The 16,646-nt window shown below is 26.4% G+C and overlaps 2 protein-coding genes across 2 annotated transcripts in view; both read right to left on the reverse strand.

Annotated features, from left to right (window-relative positions):
- Positions 1 to 16,646, reverse strand: part of LOC136973776 (ubiquitin-conjugating enzyme E2 T-like) — a 290,402-nt gene that overhangs the window by 260,991 nt on the left and 12,765 nt on the right. The gene's annotated exons all lie outside the window — the stretch shown is intronic.
- LOC136973845 (guanine nucleotide-binding protein subunit gamma-1-like) lies at positions 2,375 to 16,242 on the reverse strand. Its single transcript, XM_067268629.1, has 3 exons — positions 16,048 to 16,242; positions 4,173 to 4,272; positions 2,375 to 3,846 (listed from the first exon to the last, which is right to left on the reverse strand). The coding sequence occupies exons 1-3, from the start codon at positions 16,068 to 16,070 to the stop codon at positions 3,745 to 3,747; spliced, it is 225 nt and encodes a 74-aa protein (XP_067124730.1). The 5' UTR covers positions 16,071 to 16,242; the 3' UTR covers positions 2,375 to 3,744.

Here is a 16,646-nt window from a genome sequence, read left to right on the forward strand (position 1 = left end):
GCTAAGTGATTTCAATATTTGGATCAAGTGCACTTTTTTCCAAATAAGATTGAATGTTTTATTTTAAAATTTTAGAAATTCATTGTAACATATTGTAAATAGCGCATAAATTTCGAAATTGGTTTATTTAGAAATCAGAATGACCTAAAATATTTTAGATTAATACAATTCATAAAGAATATAACTTCAATTGATTAAGAGTTTAGAACCTAGTTAAATCATGTAATTGGTATAAATAAAATTTATACTAATTTAGCAATTTTTATTATATAACATCAGTTAATTGTTTCTTTCTTTTTATCAAGTCTTTATCAAATGATGGACATATAAATTTATCAATCAATAAATTATATAAATGATTAATTCTTTAAATTTTCTTTAGTAATATATAATAGTAATATTATATATTTACTATTCTACTTTCTTTAATAGTAATATATTTACTATTAATTATAACTATAGTATTTGGAAGAGAATTTTTACTCAAAAATTTGTTTTATATACTTAAAGTATGATGTTTTTTCATTTTTAATAAATACTTTCTTTTTTTTATCTAAAATGAATAAGTTCTAAATATTGATATTAATAATATAAAATAACTTTTTAAACAATTAAAAATTTAATAATAATACCATTTTTACAGTATTAAAAATGTTTAGATTCTTTTATGAATAATAATCACAGTGAAAAGTAATTCAATTTTAATGACTACTACTGATTGTCTAATGAAAATTTTATATTGACAAAAAAAATTTTACTTAGCCTGTGTAGCAAATGTTTTGTTCGTAGTGTTTTAAAGTCATAAAATTGGGACATTGGACTGTTTTCTTATAAGACAACAGATTTAAAACAAAATACAATTTGTTGGCTTGTTACTAGAATCTAATAATAAACCCCAAAAAAATTCTTGTCAGTACAATGGCTAAGAGTATAAATGATAGTAATGAAAAGTAATTAAGAAATCTTATAGAAAATGATATTTAATCCTTATCATGTTCTATAATATGTTAACTAAACTAATTAATAGCATAAGTATATTTGATAGTTATATTTTTTATTAACTATCAGTATAAAAAAAAGTTTCATATGGTACTGAATAGCATAGTTAAATAGAATGTATTTCCTATATTTAATAGGGATATTCAACTATAAAAAATGAATTTGAGTAATGAAAATGATAAAGTTTATCATAATTCTAGAGAATTAAAATTAAAGAAACAGTTACTTTGATTAATAATAGATAATTGGTCCTAATAATAGTTACCTTCTCCAAGTAAAAAGTGTTTAAGTAAATCAAGTTTAGCTGAGAATGATAAAATCATCAATGTTAAACCAAATTTAATAAATTTATTTATTCACTATGTAGAAAATAAAAGTTTTGTTTTGACAAATATTTAAACTTGTTATAGAAAAAGATGTATTGCTCAATGCTGTTTCTTAGAACTGTATTGTGAATTTAATTAAAATCTCAAATATTTGTAATGTCTTGTGTGAATTAGTAAAATGCTTACTGAATTTTTAAATAAAAGTGTGTTTGTAATACTGATTTATTATTAGATTTTCAAAGCATAATTTATCAGATAATATTTTTTAAAAAAATGGATATAATATCAGACTTATGAAGATAATATCAATACAACAGATTCTATATCTATTAATTCTGGATAAGAATTTGAAATTCTTGATGATGCAAGATTGGATAATCACAACTTTGCATCATTCTAAATTAAAAAGTGATAGTTAAATCAATTTGATAACTTAAATCTTTAAATTGTTGACATTTATTATTTTAAAGACTACACATTCAATACTCATTTTTTTACTAGTAAACAAGCATTAAAATGTTCAAAATATTTTTGAAACTATCAGATATATAATGCTTAAAAATTAATGAAAACATTTTGAAAACTTCTTTGTTTCTTAAAATTAATAAAATGACAAATTGTTTGAAAATAAAATCATTTTAAAAACACAACTAAAGTAAAATCTGTAATGAAATTTTTAAAAATTTGCATTTTATACAATCTTAACTTTTTTTTTCATTTGGAATAAAATTCAGAAAACAAATTTTTTAGTTTCATAATTTTTTTATAATTTCATATTCCACAAATCTCTCTTAATATAAACAGAAAAAAAATAATAATGATAAAAATAGAGATTAAAAGTTTAAAAAGAATTAATAATTTTTAATAAGACAAAGCTATTTTGTCTTTTTGTCCGTTAGTACCCAGACAAGTTTAAATGTAGATTATCTCAGTTTATCTGTATACTTTTTTAAAGTACTAGAAATTAAAACATTAGTCTATTAATGCATTTTTTTTTATTTTTAAGTTTAAATTATTAATTTTATATATATTAATAATAAAGCTCAGACTTATATAACATTTAAAAATTAACATTTTATTGTTAGTTTATTATGAAAAATCCAAAAACGTTACAGGACTACATCCATGCTAAATAAGTTTATTGTACAGTGATTTATTAATATCCATAAAAAATTTTGAGAGATATTTTAAGTATATGTATATGTAAACAACATTTCATTGAACACACATTGACAATAGTGTTAAAAAAATATATACTGTTTATGATAATGAGATTCAACACTATTTGCACCAAACAATTCAGATATGATGAAGATGTATTAAAGAATTTTTCATTATTATTTTGATAAACTTTTATATTAAAGTTGGTAAAATTATTTTTATACTAATTTTTCCTTTTACTTCATATTAATTTGTATAAACTTTATCAAACATTTTAATACTGTTTTGAGCTAGAATTAATATTTGACACAACATCTTTAAAATTATTATTTACATATTTGTCAAAATTTATTGTTCATATTGATATTTTTTTTTTTTTCAAAACAGAAATTTAAAATGATTTCATTTCAGTGAATATCATACTTTTTGGTTAAAAAGAATTTTATATTTTTACATGAGCACACTGAAGTGTTTAATAAGTTCGGATCTTATAAAAAATAAAATATGCAGTCATTATTCAGAGATCCAATGTATCAAATTTACAACTGCTAAAAAAAATTTGAAAAGACACATTTATTAAAATTTCATTTGTAGATATGACAATGCCATTCAATAAGATAATCATATATTATTATTTGTAAGAAAAATTATTTTGTTTCTGCTTAATTCTTAATTTGACAATATTTCTGGACAATTTCCAAAAGAAACCATATCAAAATATTTAGATATTTAGTGATGTTTACCAATTATTTCTTTTTGTATGTTCAAATTGAGACTTTAAGAAACAAATTGATTTAACATAATAAAAGTTTTATGCTTACTGTAATTCTTGTTACAACTAAAAAAATATTACTATTAGCTGTAACTGCAAAATATTGAATAATTCTAATATATTATTATTCAGAAAATTGCAAAAATAAGAATTTCATTCAATAATCAATTATACAAACAACATAATATCACAATTTGAATTAAAAATATAATAGATACACATTTTCAAAATATACTCTGAGATATTTTTTTTAAGTACAAATTACATTTAATTTCAATAATTAATAAAAAGCACTTTGATTTTTAAATATTTCTTTTTAAAATAAACTGATTAATCAAATAATATCACATTTGATAAGGCTTAAATTACAAATGATCTTTCATATGAATACCATATTAATTCATGAATATGAATAAGATTATCCTGATAGTAATGACTAATAGTATTTTTTTTTTTCATTGGTATTTAAGTGAAAAATCCACTAAATTAGAGAATTGAGCAGGAGCTTTTCTCTCTAAAAGGATTGGCTTTTTGACTATGAAAACCAACAACCAAATAGTCATCATTCTCATGCTCTTGAATGTATCTCTATTGAAAAAAATTACATATTCTATCATTAGAAAAAGTATTTCACATATGAATATTCATTTTAATATATCTAATTAATATTATTATATAATATTTAAAATCACTATAAAACAGAATTCAGAATGAAAAGAAAATTATGAAATATTAGTGTTTTTAATTTATTGTTATTACATAATAATAATAAATCTTTAAGGATGCATTTCTGTTATTTGAAAGTTAAGATATTTAAATTTTTCCAAAATCTACATATATATTTATTATAAAACTATGAAATTTAAATGAAAAATTAATGATATTGATTATCTAATATCTAAATGAAAAAGCACCTTTAGATCATCAACAGCAGCAGAAACATTAATGCGTTTCACTGAAGCTTCTCTTCTAAGTTGTTCTACAACTTTTCTATGCTGTTGTAATGAAGACATTCTATAAAATATTAATAAATTAAAAATTATAATAAGTATTCTGATTTGAAAAAATTAAATAGAAATTCTATTATTAAACTTGTAGATCTAAGCAGATGTTCTGCATGTAGAGATAGAACCAGAACATTAATTCAGTTTATATTAAGTGTTACATAGTCTAAATTACACATGTGGATGTAGAATTTCTGTACAAAACAATAGTAAGTTATCTAAATTACAGATTTTATCAGCATTGCTAATTTCAATAAGATACATTGCCTTGTTTTCATATTCTCCTACTATTATCATAGATATTAGGAACTTCCAAAACATTTTTATCTTCAGATCATCTGTAAGTTCCAGAAGTTTTTGATATAGCATTTTATGAAACATTTGCAAATAATACTGTAAACAAAAATGTATTTCAAGTCAAAAATAATCTAATTTAAACTGTTAAAAATGTATATCTTATGTTCTGAACAGTTTTCAACATCCAAAACAATATGGTTATCAGTTAATTAATGGCTAATATGAAAAAATAGTTGCTGTTATAGAAATATCAAACAAATGAACAGCTAATACTATTAGACATGCAATAATATATTTTTATTTATGCAATTCATTATATTTTGACCCAAAGCTTCCAAAACTAAATTTTTAAACAAAAAACACGCAATTTGTGAAGTAATGCACCATATGATTCTAATATTAGGATATATTAAACTTCAGACTTCTAGACACAAGTCTGCTAATTTTTCCAAATTCTAAATAGGAATGAACAAAATATAATACAATAAACTGTCATAGAAAATTAACAATGATCTGATTTCCTATTAATGAGTAATATGATTTCTTACTATAACAACAAATGATATTGTAGTATACACAAAAAGTAGATATATATTCTTAATATAAATATTGTCAATTTTGTAAAATACAAAATAAATTTAAAATATTTCAGTTCCAGTAATAATTATAAAAGAAGCTGCATCAGTTGAAAAGCTATAATAATGTAATTTACTAAGTAAAACCAGAGAAAGTTTAAACACATCATGTCAGACAAATAGAGAGTAAAGACTGTTCAAGTCAACAGGATATTTTTGCCAACAACGTGGAAAATGAGAACATGGATATACAGTATAGTAATTTATTACAATCAGCTCTATACAGAAGTTTTATTGAGCTCAGTTCAAAGCTTAATTTATTATTATAGTAAATAAGCTCAAAAATTTCTTGACAGTAGAGTATATAGCAATGTACAGTCTTTATAATTTACCGACTACAGTAATATAATGAATGATAATCACAAAAATCATTGATATCAAAAATACTTGTTAATTATAATTTTTCTATTGTCGAGAAATTTTAAATTACTGTTTAAAAAATTTTGTCCAAGTTACGCAAAGTAAGAGTAATCTGTTATTTTTATACAGTAGACCTCCACTAGGTTTACTGTATAAATATAACAGATGTGCATCAAATAATCTTTTTAAAAAAGATTTCACTTCTTTGAATTTCCATTAACTTTGCTCACACGTGCAGATAGAAAGCTTTTTACAATGACTGCAAGTAACGGTAAAACAAATTACCAATGAGTTTTGCACTTTTCAAGTAAACTCATTTATATTTTAATGTTCAAATTAATAAGTAATCAGTCACTTGTTTGTTTAATTTGTAATGAAAGCATTGTTGTATTGAAAGAATATATTTTAAAATGGCAATACAATACAAAACACACTGCAACTTATAATGCCTTTTAAAAAAAACAATTTAAGTAAAAACTTCCAAGATCAGCAAATTACATTTTCCCTACAAAATGCAGAAAATGAATTAGCTGTTATAATTAGATACATTACATAAGATAAAATTGCATCTAAATGAAAACCTTTTTCGGTAGACAAATTTATATAGGAGTGTTTGGAGTCAGCTGCATCTCATCCCATCCCAGAAACACGTCTTTTTTAAAGTATGTTTATTTAAACTTACAGTTGCAAGAATAATTGAAGACATAGGTAGGGATGTTGTAAATTTGCTTAAAAATAATGCATCAAAGTTTCTTTTATTCCATAACAGTCAATGAGTACTGATATGAGAGATACAGCACAGATGTCTATTTTTATCAAAAGAATTGATGATGAATTTATCATTGAAAAAAATGACTGCTCTCTCTTCAAAAAGTACTGCAAAAGGTCATGGCATGCTCATTACTTTAAAATCTACTTTACTTTGTTACAACCTTAACTTGAAGAATTTGTCTGATATTGTGACAGATGGAACACTAACAATGGTAGGAAAAAAAAAAAGTGTCTTGTAGCTCTAATCAAGAATAAACAGAACTGGCTAAAAATTCACAGGTAACAAAGTGTGTAAACCATTGATTTACATACCAACAAAATGTGTTTGTAAAATCTTTTAAAAATACATTGAATGAAATTTCAAAAATTGTAGGTTTTGTTACATCAAAGAGAGTTAACCACAGAGTTTTGAAACATTTTAAATGAAACAGAAGCAGAATATAGAAATGCAATATGCTTTTATGATATTTGTTGGTTAAACAGAGGAAAAATGCTGTAGTTTTCTATCTAAGAGCAAAAATAAGAAAGTTTATGGCAAGTAAAGAAAACCTATAACCCAATTCAGTAGCCTTGAATGAATGAAAATGATTTTGGATACTTAACAGATATCTTTTTGTATTTGAACAATTTGAATATATGATTATAAGAATTGTCCAAAGATAAATGCGCTGTAATCCTGACTGTAACTTAACCAGAGAGTACAGTGGAATCTGCTGAAAACAGGAGGACCCAAATGCTGCAGTTGTAAGTGTTCACTATTCATTAAGATGAAAATGTGCCTCATTGTTCCCCATGATTTTCTATGGCCACAACACATATATTTCTGTTCTGGCAAAGATCAATGAAAAGTTACAGCAATTGCTTACTGTTAAGATTTCCCTCTTGACAGAAAGTGTTGGTTGTGGCTGATCTTATACGAATAACAATGCAACAACTTTCTCAGAACCTTCCACATTATGCCATTGAATACATTCAACTGCTGTGACACTACACATGCACTTCTAGAGCCTGCAATATTACTAATTGACTGTTCAACAACAGCTGTGGTAATATCTGCAACAACTTGTGAAGTGATATGTTTGTGTCTTCAACTGGGTTGAAATACCAGACATTTAGTTTCATAAAATTGAGTAATCGTTCTCCAGAGAGTCTGTTGACTCTACAGACTCTCATAACCCAGTCCTCAACATAAATGCAAAATTCCAAAGTGCAGTGCAGCATTATCATTTTTTTCATAAAACAAGATTAGAAGAAATGTACATTCTGAGCAGTGTTCAGTATTGCAAAATTCCTGCTAAAACTAGTTATGCTGCAATGCTTAACTCATTTCTAACTACTTCTTGATTCCTCCTACTGCTAGAATTCTAACTTGTTCAGTCAGTTTGTCTCATCTATGCTAACTTCTATTAGTGACGTCATTGTTTTTCGTCTCATTGGACAATTTGCAAGATGGCTGCTTGTGCTAAATTAAATATATTTTTTATAATGGTCATAAAATTAGTATAATTATAATAAATTATTTTATCATAAATTTATAATAAAATTTACGATGATTACATCATTCACCATTTTTGCACATGATCAGTCTTACTTGCTAACTCAGCACACCATTCAAGGATATTCAGAACACTTTTTAGCTCTGCCCCCTAGCCAATTAGTTTCTTACTTAACATTCTGCATTACTGAACATCACCCTGGTAAAGTAATGTTCCTCACAGCTGAAATGAACAACATTCAACAGTCTAGCCAAGTGCCAGATATAAAAGTTGTGACTACTTTTATATCTAGCTCTTAGTTTATATAAAAAAGTTTACTTTTTTTATTGCTTGTGATACCAAAAGTGCCATAGTATTGAACTTAGGTATTAATTTCTATTTTACAGGAATGACATCATATCTGACTTGGTTGCATTTGGACTACTACTTATCTCTTTCTAGACAGCATTGAATAGAGAGTATTTTAATTAAAATCACCCAATATTTTGTGGGGTTTTCAAGCATATTTTAAAACATACTTCAAGTATTATATATCAGAGCTTTGACAATCAAATGATAATTTGTAATCTTATCATAATAATACAAGTTGTTGCAATCTTAACAAAAAATTTTGATAACTGATATCAAACTTATATATGTGTAACTTATGAACACTATACCAATACCCTAACATTAAGCATAACTAAACAAATTGATTTTAAAAATACATAAGTATATAATATAAAAACTTAACTCTTCTGAAAAAAAAACACAAATCAATAATGTAAAATAATAAAAATTATATAAAACAAAAAATTAGAGTTTCTTGTATTATTTTAATTAAATTTAGTATAATATAGATATCTACTAAACAAAAATGAAAGAAATATCAAAGTACTGTATATATATTATGAATGTTTTTCCTTCTAAATTCTAAATCATATATTGCATAAATTCCAGATTGGAAATATTAATTCTTTAATATATAAAATAGTCCAAAAGTTAATTAACTGATTGACTTTTTGACCATCCTGTATTTGAACATCAGATACTGTATTTACTATGTTAAAAAAAAATACAACATATGAAAAGATTTTCTAGAATGCTTTAAGCAGCAAAACAACTCCAACTGTTTGTTGCTTAAACACTATAAAGTGTAATTAATCGACCACTATGCAATCTTTCATCCTTTTATTTTTTATTCAGTTGATATGCATTGTTTACACGTTTCAGGCTCTATGTTACCCCTCTTCAGCCAACTCCAAATATCTATCTTTCGGAATGAACTATAATTGATATTTGCAGAGTAGGTGTATAAACCAGTACAGATTATTGTTCCTAGCTGTTTTGCACTTTTGGGGCAAATTGGTTGATGTTCATTCATATGCTTTCAAAGGCAATGCATATGTGAGAACAAATCTTTCATTTTATGATGTTCATTCAGGATATGAATGAACATCAACCAAATTGCCTCGAAAGTGCAAAACAGCTAGGAACAATAATCTGTATTAGCTTATACACCTACTCTGTAAAATGTGTTTAAACATCAATTATAGTTGGTTCTGAAAAATAGATATTTGGTTCTAGGAATAATTATCTGTACCGGTTTATATACTTATTCTATATACACCAATTATAGTTTGTTCTGAAAGGAAGATATTTGGAGTTGGCTGAAGAGGGCAACATAGAGCCCAAAACATGTAAACAATGCATATCAACTGAATAAAAAATAAAAGGATAAAAGAATGCTTAATGGTTTAAACTTCATAGTGCATTATAAGCAACAAAAAATATTGCAACATGGCAGAAACTCCAACTGTGTTAAACTGTCTTTTTAGATTGAATGTATTTAAAATATTGGGAAATTATTTTAATTTATTTCTAATAATGTTGTTTCTTACTTTCAATATGTAACTTGTTTATAGTAAAATGACACATCCTAAATTATTTTTACATTTAATTTTTATCAACAGATTATAATTATTAATAAATGCATATTATAATTATGTCTAAGTATGCAGATCTACACTGAAATTGATAAATCTCGCATTGAACTATTCTTTTTCTTTTCTAAATGTATATCATAAAAGTAACTAACTTGTCTTAATTTTAATAAATAATTTTATAATACATATTTTATTATCTTATTTTACAGAATAAAAACTCATAAATATACCTATTATTAGTATTTTAAAATATTATTATAAAATTTAACAATTTTATAAGATTATTTTCATAGAACAGAATAAATAAAAATATATCAGATTTTTACCTCAAAATTTAAAATCTTTTGTTTATCACGATTTCAGAAAACCAATGATTATTTTTCTATTAATATAAAAATTTAAAAATCAATAAATATAAAACAAATTAGTGTTTGTATAATATACATATAAAATTTATTGTAATTTCAATATAATAGTACAGTGGGTGATCGGATAACAAACACTTTCGTGAAAGATTTTTATGTTCAGACAATGAACACCTCACAGAACAAACACAAGAAGAAGCAACATAAAATAATGAATACCGATTGGTCTTCCCTTGTCTTCAGGCAACAATTCAAAACTTTTTGGAGTGTGGGAGATGTCGACATTGACACTCAACCCAGTATATACTGATCAGATAGTATTCCTCCGAACTTTGACTCTCCCTTGTAATTCCAGCCTTTTTATTTTTCTGACAGAAAGAATTTTTTTACAGTATTTGCGAGACTGTCAGGTGGGCACTCGTTAAATTTAGCGTCAGTTTTTATTTTCGAAAAGTGAGAATATAATAGCAAAGATAGAGAGTGAGCAGAAGATGTCTGATGTTACTGAGCAGTATGGCCTGGCAAGTCTACAGTAGGCCACAGTTCAATCTTATCTAAGATACAGTATAATCAAGAAGACTCAAGCAGCTAAAGGAGTAACAAAATCACATCTGAGAAATAAAGAACATTGAAGAGCTCATAATGGAACCTGAAACGGATCTGACAACAGAAGAACGCCAAGAACTCTTGAATGAAAAACACCAAGAAACTCGGCAAGATAAGTTTTCTTCTGAAAAAGAGAATTAATGCTGATATCTGCTATTAAAGATCTTTTGAAGAAGTGGGAGAATGTCAGAACAACGGTCTTAGTATGGCATCCAAACCAAGTTGAGGTTAATAGGCTTGGGGATCTCTACAATTACAATGCTATTAATTACTTCTGAAAAATCCCAAAGAAGAGAGAAAAGCAATCAACATTAGACAGATTCTTTAACCCCACAAACAGAAAAACATGACTAATAAAAATGCAAGACTGTGTGTGTATATATATATATATATTTTTTTTTATTATTACATATAAATAAATGTAGTAAGAAAGTATATATTTTTTATTTTTTGGGATCTCCAGAATCAATCAAATTCCTGTAAAAACTTATGGTAAATCAATAATCGGTTAACAAACAATTTGGATAGTGAACAAAGTCTTGGAACAAATTATGTTCATTAACCAATCACCCATTGTACAACAAAACTTACAGTTGCTAAAAATTTTTGATAATTCTACAGTATTATTTAATTCACTAAATTCAACAATATAGACAAGAGTAAACAAATTTAATTTGAAAAGAACTTTCATCATATCTTTCTATGACCTTAAAAACTATTTTAAACCTAAATGAGAACTGCTAAAATTTTACATTATCTTTTACTAATTCCATTTTATTTTTTTAATTCACTTCATTAATTTAATTCATTGCATAATATGTAAAACCAAAATCATCAAAATTCTCCTAAAAATTGAATAAATCATTTTTTAAAATGTCTAGTTTTATTACAATAATCACAAAGTTATGGGATCATCTTAAGTATCATTATAAAATGCCATAAATTTGTTACATAAAAATAACAAAATATTCTTTACTTTTTAAATATTAAAACAATCCACTTAGTTAAAATTGTTCCCTACCAATGGCTCATGGATGGAATCAGAGACAATCTTGGTAGGTGTGCAGTGCGTGCATGCATGCCAAATCCCGAGGGTGCCGATACCGGTTAATGTCAAATGCCTCTTTTGTGGTATCACTAATATACCTCAAAGGATGCGACAGGGTTGTTGTAAATTTTAAACGTTTCTCACCATAGCTGTAAAAATCTAAATTTGTTAAACTTAATAGTCATTTGTTTTCTAACTAATTCGTTTTAGGACCAAGTGTCCACAGAAATTTCCAAAATTTACAACTTTTCGGTCACTCTCATTGAACTGAAAGAATTTCTCTTTATTACGTCTAATATTACGAAGAAATCAGTCCCCACTGTACGCAGCTAGAGATTGGTTCGGTTAAGCTTTTGTTTAAGTAAAATTCCGTCTCTTTCAGCAGGATTTTATTTATGTCCCCAATTCCCCAATCGCTTAATTATTTAACTACTACTTAAGTAGAAATAAGTTGAAACTGGTTACTTTGTACCTGAATAAATGTAGTCTTGAGAAAAAAGTGGAAAGAAATTTTTATGACAACAAATACATAAATCATAAAATTAAGGAAAATAAACTCTAGAGCTTTTTCTGTACCTCGTGCATATCTCTCATTCATTAAATTTAGTTATAAATGATGCTACCAAAGTAACAGTTAATTTTTTAACATTGTTCAAGAATTGTACACGTTTTTTTTTACATACCCTTGTAGATGGGACATATGAAAGCATAATATCACTGATTTAACATTGAAATCTGTAAGTAATATAAGATGGGAAGCAGAATACAGATATCAAATATTTTAATGGATGTTTTTTAAACTCCTGTCAACTATACAGAACTATCATAAAAACATACCTGTAAATTTCTGTCGGTTGGGTTAAGTTATAAATCTACTTGTGTTCACATAATGGAGTGAGGGCAGCCAAATATCTAGCAGGCAGGCAGATAACAGCCCACAACCGGTCCTGGATAGAACCATTGGAAGCGTTATACATGTGTAGCTTCCACCAACTAAACCGGATGAGGTTGGTGCTCTGCAAGCACATATGTGAATGAGTATAATCTGGCTGTTTGGAAGCTGACAATACAGCGCTTCCATTCTGCCACTAATATTCGAATATACAATAGCAATCTTATCGTTTCTTTCATATGTGGTATAGAAATTTTTAATAAGATACATAATGCGGTTATAATAAAATATTAATTTTAATTATATGAAAATAATCGCACAATATGTATTTATTTTTTAGAAAATACAAGGGAAGCGGCGCTTCCACCGCTTTCAATGACGGAAGAAAGGAGATTCTTTGGCCCAGACTTTGAGGTGGACAAATGTGAAATGTGGTGCTCCAGGTTGCAAATGGCAACGAATAGAGAGTTCAAGACAGTTTGAGGAAAAGATCAGATTTTATCGTAGTTACAATAAAATGGTGTAGCAACTAAGTGCAAGGAAAACCTTAATGAAGATGACAACGACGACGACAGACTTTCCAAAAAATTCAACGTGGTATCCCATCCAAAAAAATTGTGGAGTCCAGCAAGAAAAACCCCAGGTATTCCAATCTTTACTGTATTCTATTTCCTAGGTTCTCTACTTCCTATCATCTTTCTATCCCTAGTTTTAAGGTAGCACTTAAGTATTAGTCATAGTTTTCGGTCTATCTTTATATTGTCGCAAATGGTACGTGTTATTTATTGTCTGCCGAATTATCCGAATATTGTTCATGCCATATTATTGTATATTACCGCAGAGTTGGAATCTAAAATAAAAACTTGTTCTTATACGTGAAATAAATCACTTTGTTTGACCATATCATCACATAGTCATTGAAATGTATTTCCTTTGTCAATCTATGCCAATTTCGCGTGAACATAACAATGTTTTATTAGATGTAAGATTTTTAAAAAATTATTTCTAATAATAAATCTACTGATTTAAAAAACATTTAATTAAATAATTAAATATCTTTTCAACTATCAATGTGCCAGGTAAAAAAAAAAATGAAGATCAGAACTGTTTTATTTACAAAAATTAGATACACTTTTCAGCTACTTTTCTCTGTAATCACTATTTAAATTTAAGCATTTATTATACCATGGCACCAGCTTTTCTATACAATCAGCAAAGAAGGTTGCCACCAAGTTGCTCAGCAAACACCACACTGGCTTTCATTCACTCGTTAATTTAGAATCACTGTCCTCCTAACCATGGCTTCAAGTGAAATGATGAAAACCACTCAATGCTAAGTCTGGGCTGTACAGCAGATGATCAAATGCTTCTAATTTGAACTTCTGAAGGCGTTCCATCTCACTATGTAACCATCACTGCAGTCATGTACTTCAAGACTTCAACAACAACATGCAATACAAAACAAGAGAAGAGGAATGTTGTCATCAGAAGTTGTCCTTCTCCATGACAATGCTCATCCTCAGACTATAGTACAGACATGGAAACTTGTCCAGAAGTTCAAATGGGAAGCATTTGATCATCCATTGTGTAGCCTGATATTATATCCTCATAGCCTTAATTTATGTACTAATAAAAGTTCTTGGGGTATATTAAATTCTTAATAGAATGGATAAAATTATTGGAAGCATTATACGATATTTTGGTGTGTAGCATCCACGAGCTAAACTGCATAAGGTTAGTGCTCTGTAAAGTGCATGTGCAAATGCATGTAATCTGGCTGCTTTACACAATTCAAATATTTTTACTGTGGAAGCTATCCCATATTCAACAATATGGCACTTCCATTGGGAAAATGCATGTACGAATTTATATTCGAATATACAATAGCAATCTTATCATTTTTTTCACACATATTGAAATTTGTAATAAGATACATAATGCAGTTATAAAATATTAATTTTAATTAATTCAAACTATATTAAAATATGAAAATAATCACAATATGTATTAACGTAAAAACACGTAAACAGATAGTAAAAATATCTTCTTTACTCGCCATGTCCAATCACAGGAACAAACTATTCTCCACAGCAGAGACAACCTTTCTTTAGAGGCTACGACTCTGCCAACAAAGTAATCTTATATTTTTAATTGTGAAGGGATTGTCACCTGGGGACATTTTAGACTGTTTTACATAATTTGGCAGAAGCGTAGCCTCTAAAGAAAGGTCGTCTCTGCTGTGGAGAATAGTTTGTTCCGGGTGATTGGACATGGCGAGTAAAGAAGATATTTTTATTATCTGTTTACGTGTTTTTATGTTAATACTGTATTTCCGCCAGCCCTATTTTACAAAGAAAACATACAAAATCACAATTTGTATTTATTAATATTTTAGAAAATACAAGGGAAGAGGTGCTTCCACAGCTTCCATGGATGAAATGCCACTGATATACAATAATAAAAAATAACATATTGTGCTAAATCTTACATAACAATTGCAAACATTATTTTATACCTAAATAAAACTCATTATAATACAACAGAATGAAAACATCTTATGTAAAAAATTAACAACATTCTTTCAATTTCAATAACTTGCTCATTTCTTCTATTGATTAATTTGGATATTTAAAGTATTCACTCAATTTAAAAATGATATCATCATTTACTGATGACAAAAAATTTTAATAATGGCCAGACTGACTAATTCTAGTTCGAATATCAAATTTACATCTAACAAGAATTAAAATAACACAAAAAAAAATTTAAGGAGTGGCCTTTTCATATTAAAAACAATAAAACATTCATACATTAGCAATGATTATATATCCGCATTAAGATACAGATTGGCCCACCCAAATTTTAAACTCAGCATAGAGAAATCTAAAATTTGGAGGAATCCAAAACTCATTCAGAACTGCAATTTTACTTGTATTAAACCATTCAATTTGTCCATTTAAATCATCAATAAAGATAGAAGTTACTTTTAGGCAATTGATGCAGATAATGCATCTAAATATAGATAAAATATAAGTAATTTCTATCCAAAAAAAAAAAAACAATTTATTTATATTTGTTTACTTATGCTACTTCTAGCAAGCAAAGAGCTCACAACTTTTTACCTGTTGCACATTCCAACTTCAGCTAGGAACTATGAAAAGTTAAAGAATTAAGCATAATTATCATAATTATATAAATAAATACAATAAAAAATGGCTATTAACACCCTTAGAAACAAGATAATAACTTGTATATTTCATAAATAATAAAATAATGTTTATAAATTAATAATAATTAAAAAGTTTTTTTAATTATCAAAAAGTTCAGTTAATTATGTCAATTACAAATTTTGTTTGTAAATAACAATTTAAAAAAAGGAATGCAACTTACAAACTTATAACTTGTTGCAACATCCAAACAATTGTTGTAGCCTAGGAAACGTGAAATTGAAATATTTATAAATTTTTATATTACGCGTTAAAAAATTTATAGTTATTTTTTTGTCGTTCTTGATTTTATTACATTATTAATTCGTTGTGTTATTAATGTATTGTGCATAAATTTTAAAAACTGATGTTTATGGTAACTCCGCTATTGATACTTATTGTAGGCTGTGGTTTTAGTATCGAATGTTGTTGTTACTGTTATATCGCGCGAAAATATAAAAATATTGAAATAATAAATATTCTCGAATATTTTCTAATAATAATAAATATAACTGTATTAAAGTAGGAACGTTATTTATTTTTTTAAATTACGCGAAATGATCATTTTTCGGATTTAAATTTTTAAAAATTTTCGTTAATTTTGAGATTTTATTTTGTTGTTTTTTTTTTAATCAAAATGTTAAAAAATCATTAAAAATTAAATTGTTTATTTCATTTAAGTGATTTTTAAATACTATAAATAATATAGCTTCAAAATGGTTTTAAACAAATAATAATAATAATAAAATATTCAATAAGTATTGTAATCATTTAATAAAATTT

Source organism: Centruroides vittatus, unplaced genomic scaffold (assembly GCF_030686945.1).
Source record: "Centruroides vittatus isolate TY-2023 unplaced genomic scaffold, ASM3068694v2 contig_329, whole genome shotgun sequence".
In the NCBI taxonomy this organism is placed as follows: domain Eukaryota; kingdom Metazoa; phylum Arthropoda; class Arachnida; order Scorpiones; family Buthidae; genus Centruroides; species Centruroides vittatus.

Bases quoted from the DNA above. Each gene is read 5' to 3' on its own strand.
- LOC136973845 (XM_067268629.1), bottom strand. From the start codon at position 16,070: ATGTTGCAACAAGTTATAAGTTT. The intron at 4,273-16,047 runs GTAAGTTGCATT...AATATTTTATAG, and splicing joins TTGCAACAAGTTATAAGTTT to AATGTCTTCATTACAACAGC. The intron at 3,847-4,172 runs GTGCTTTTTCAT...TTTTTTCAATAG, and splicing joins CTGCTGTTGATGATCTAAAG to AGATACATTCAAGAGCATGA.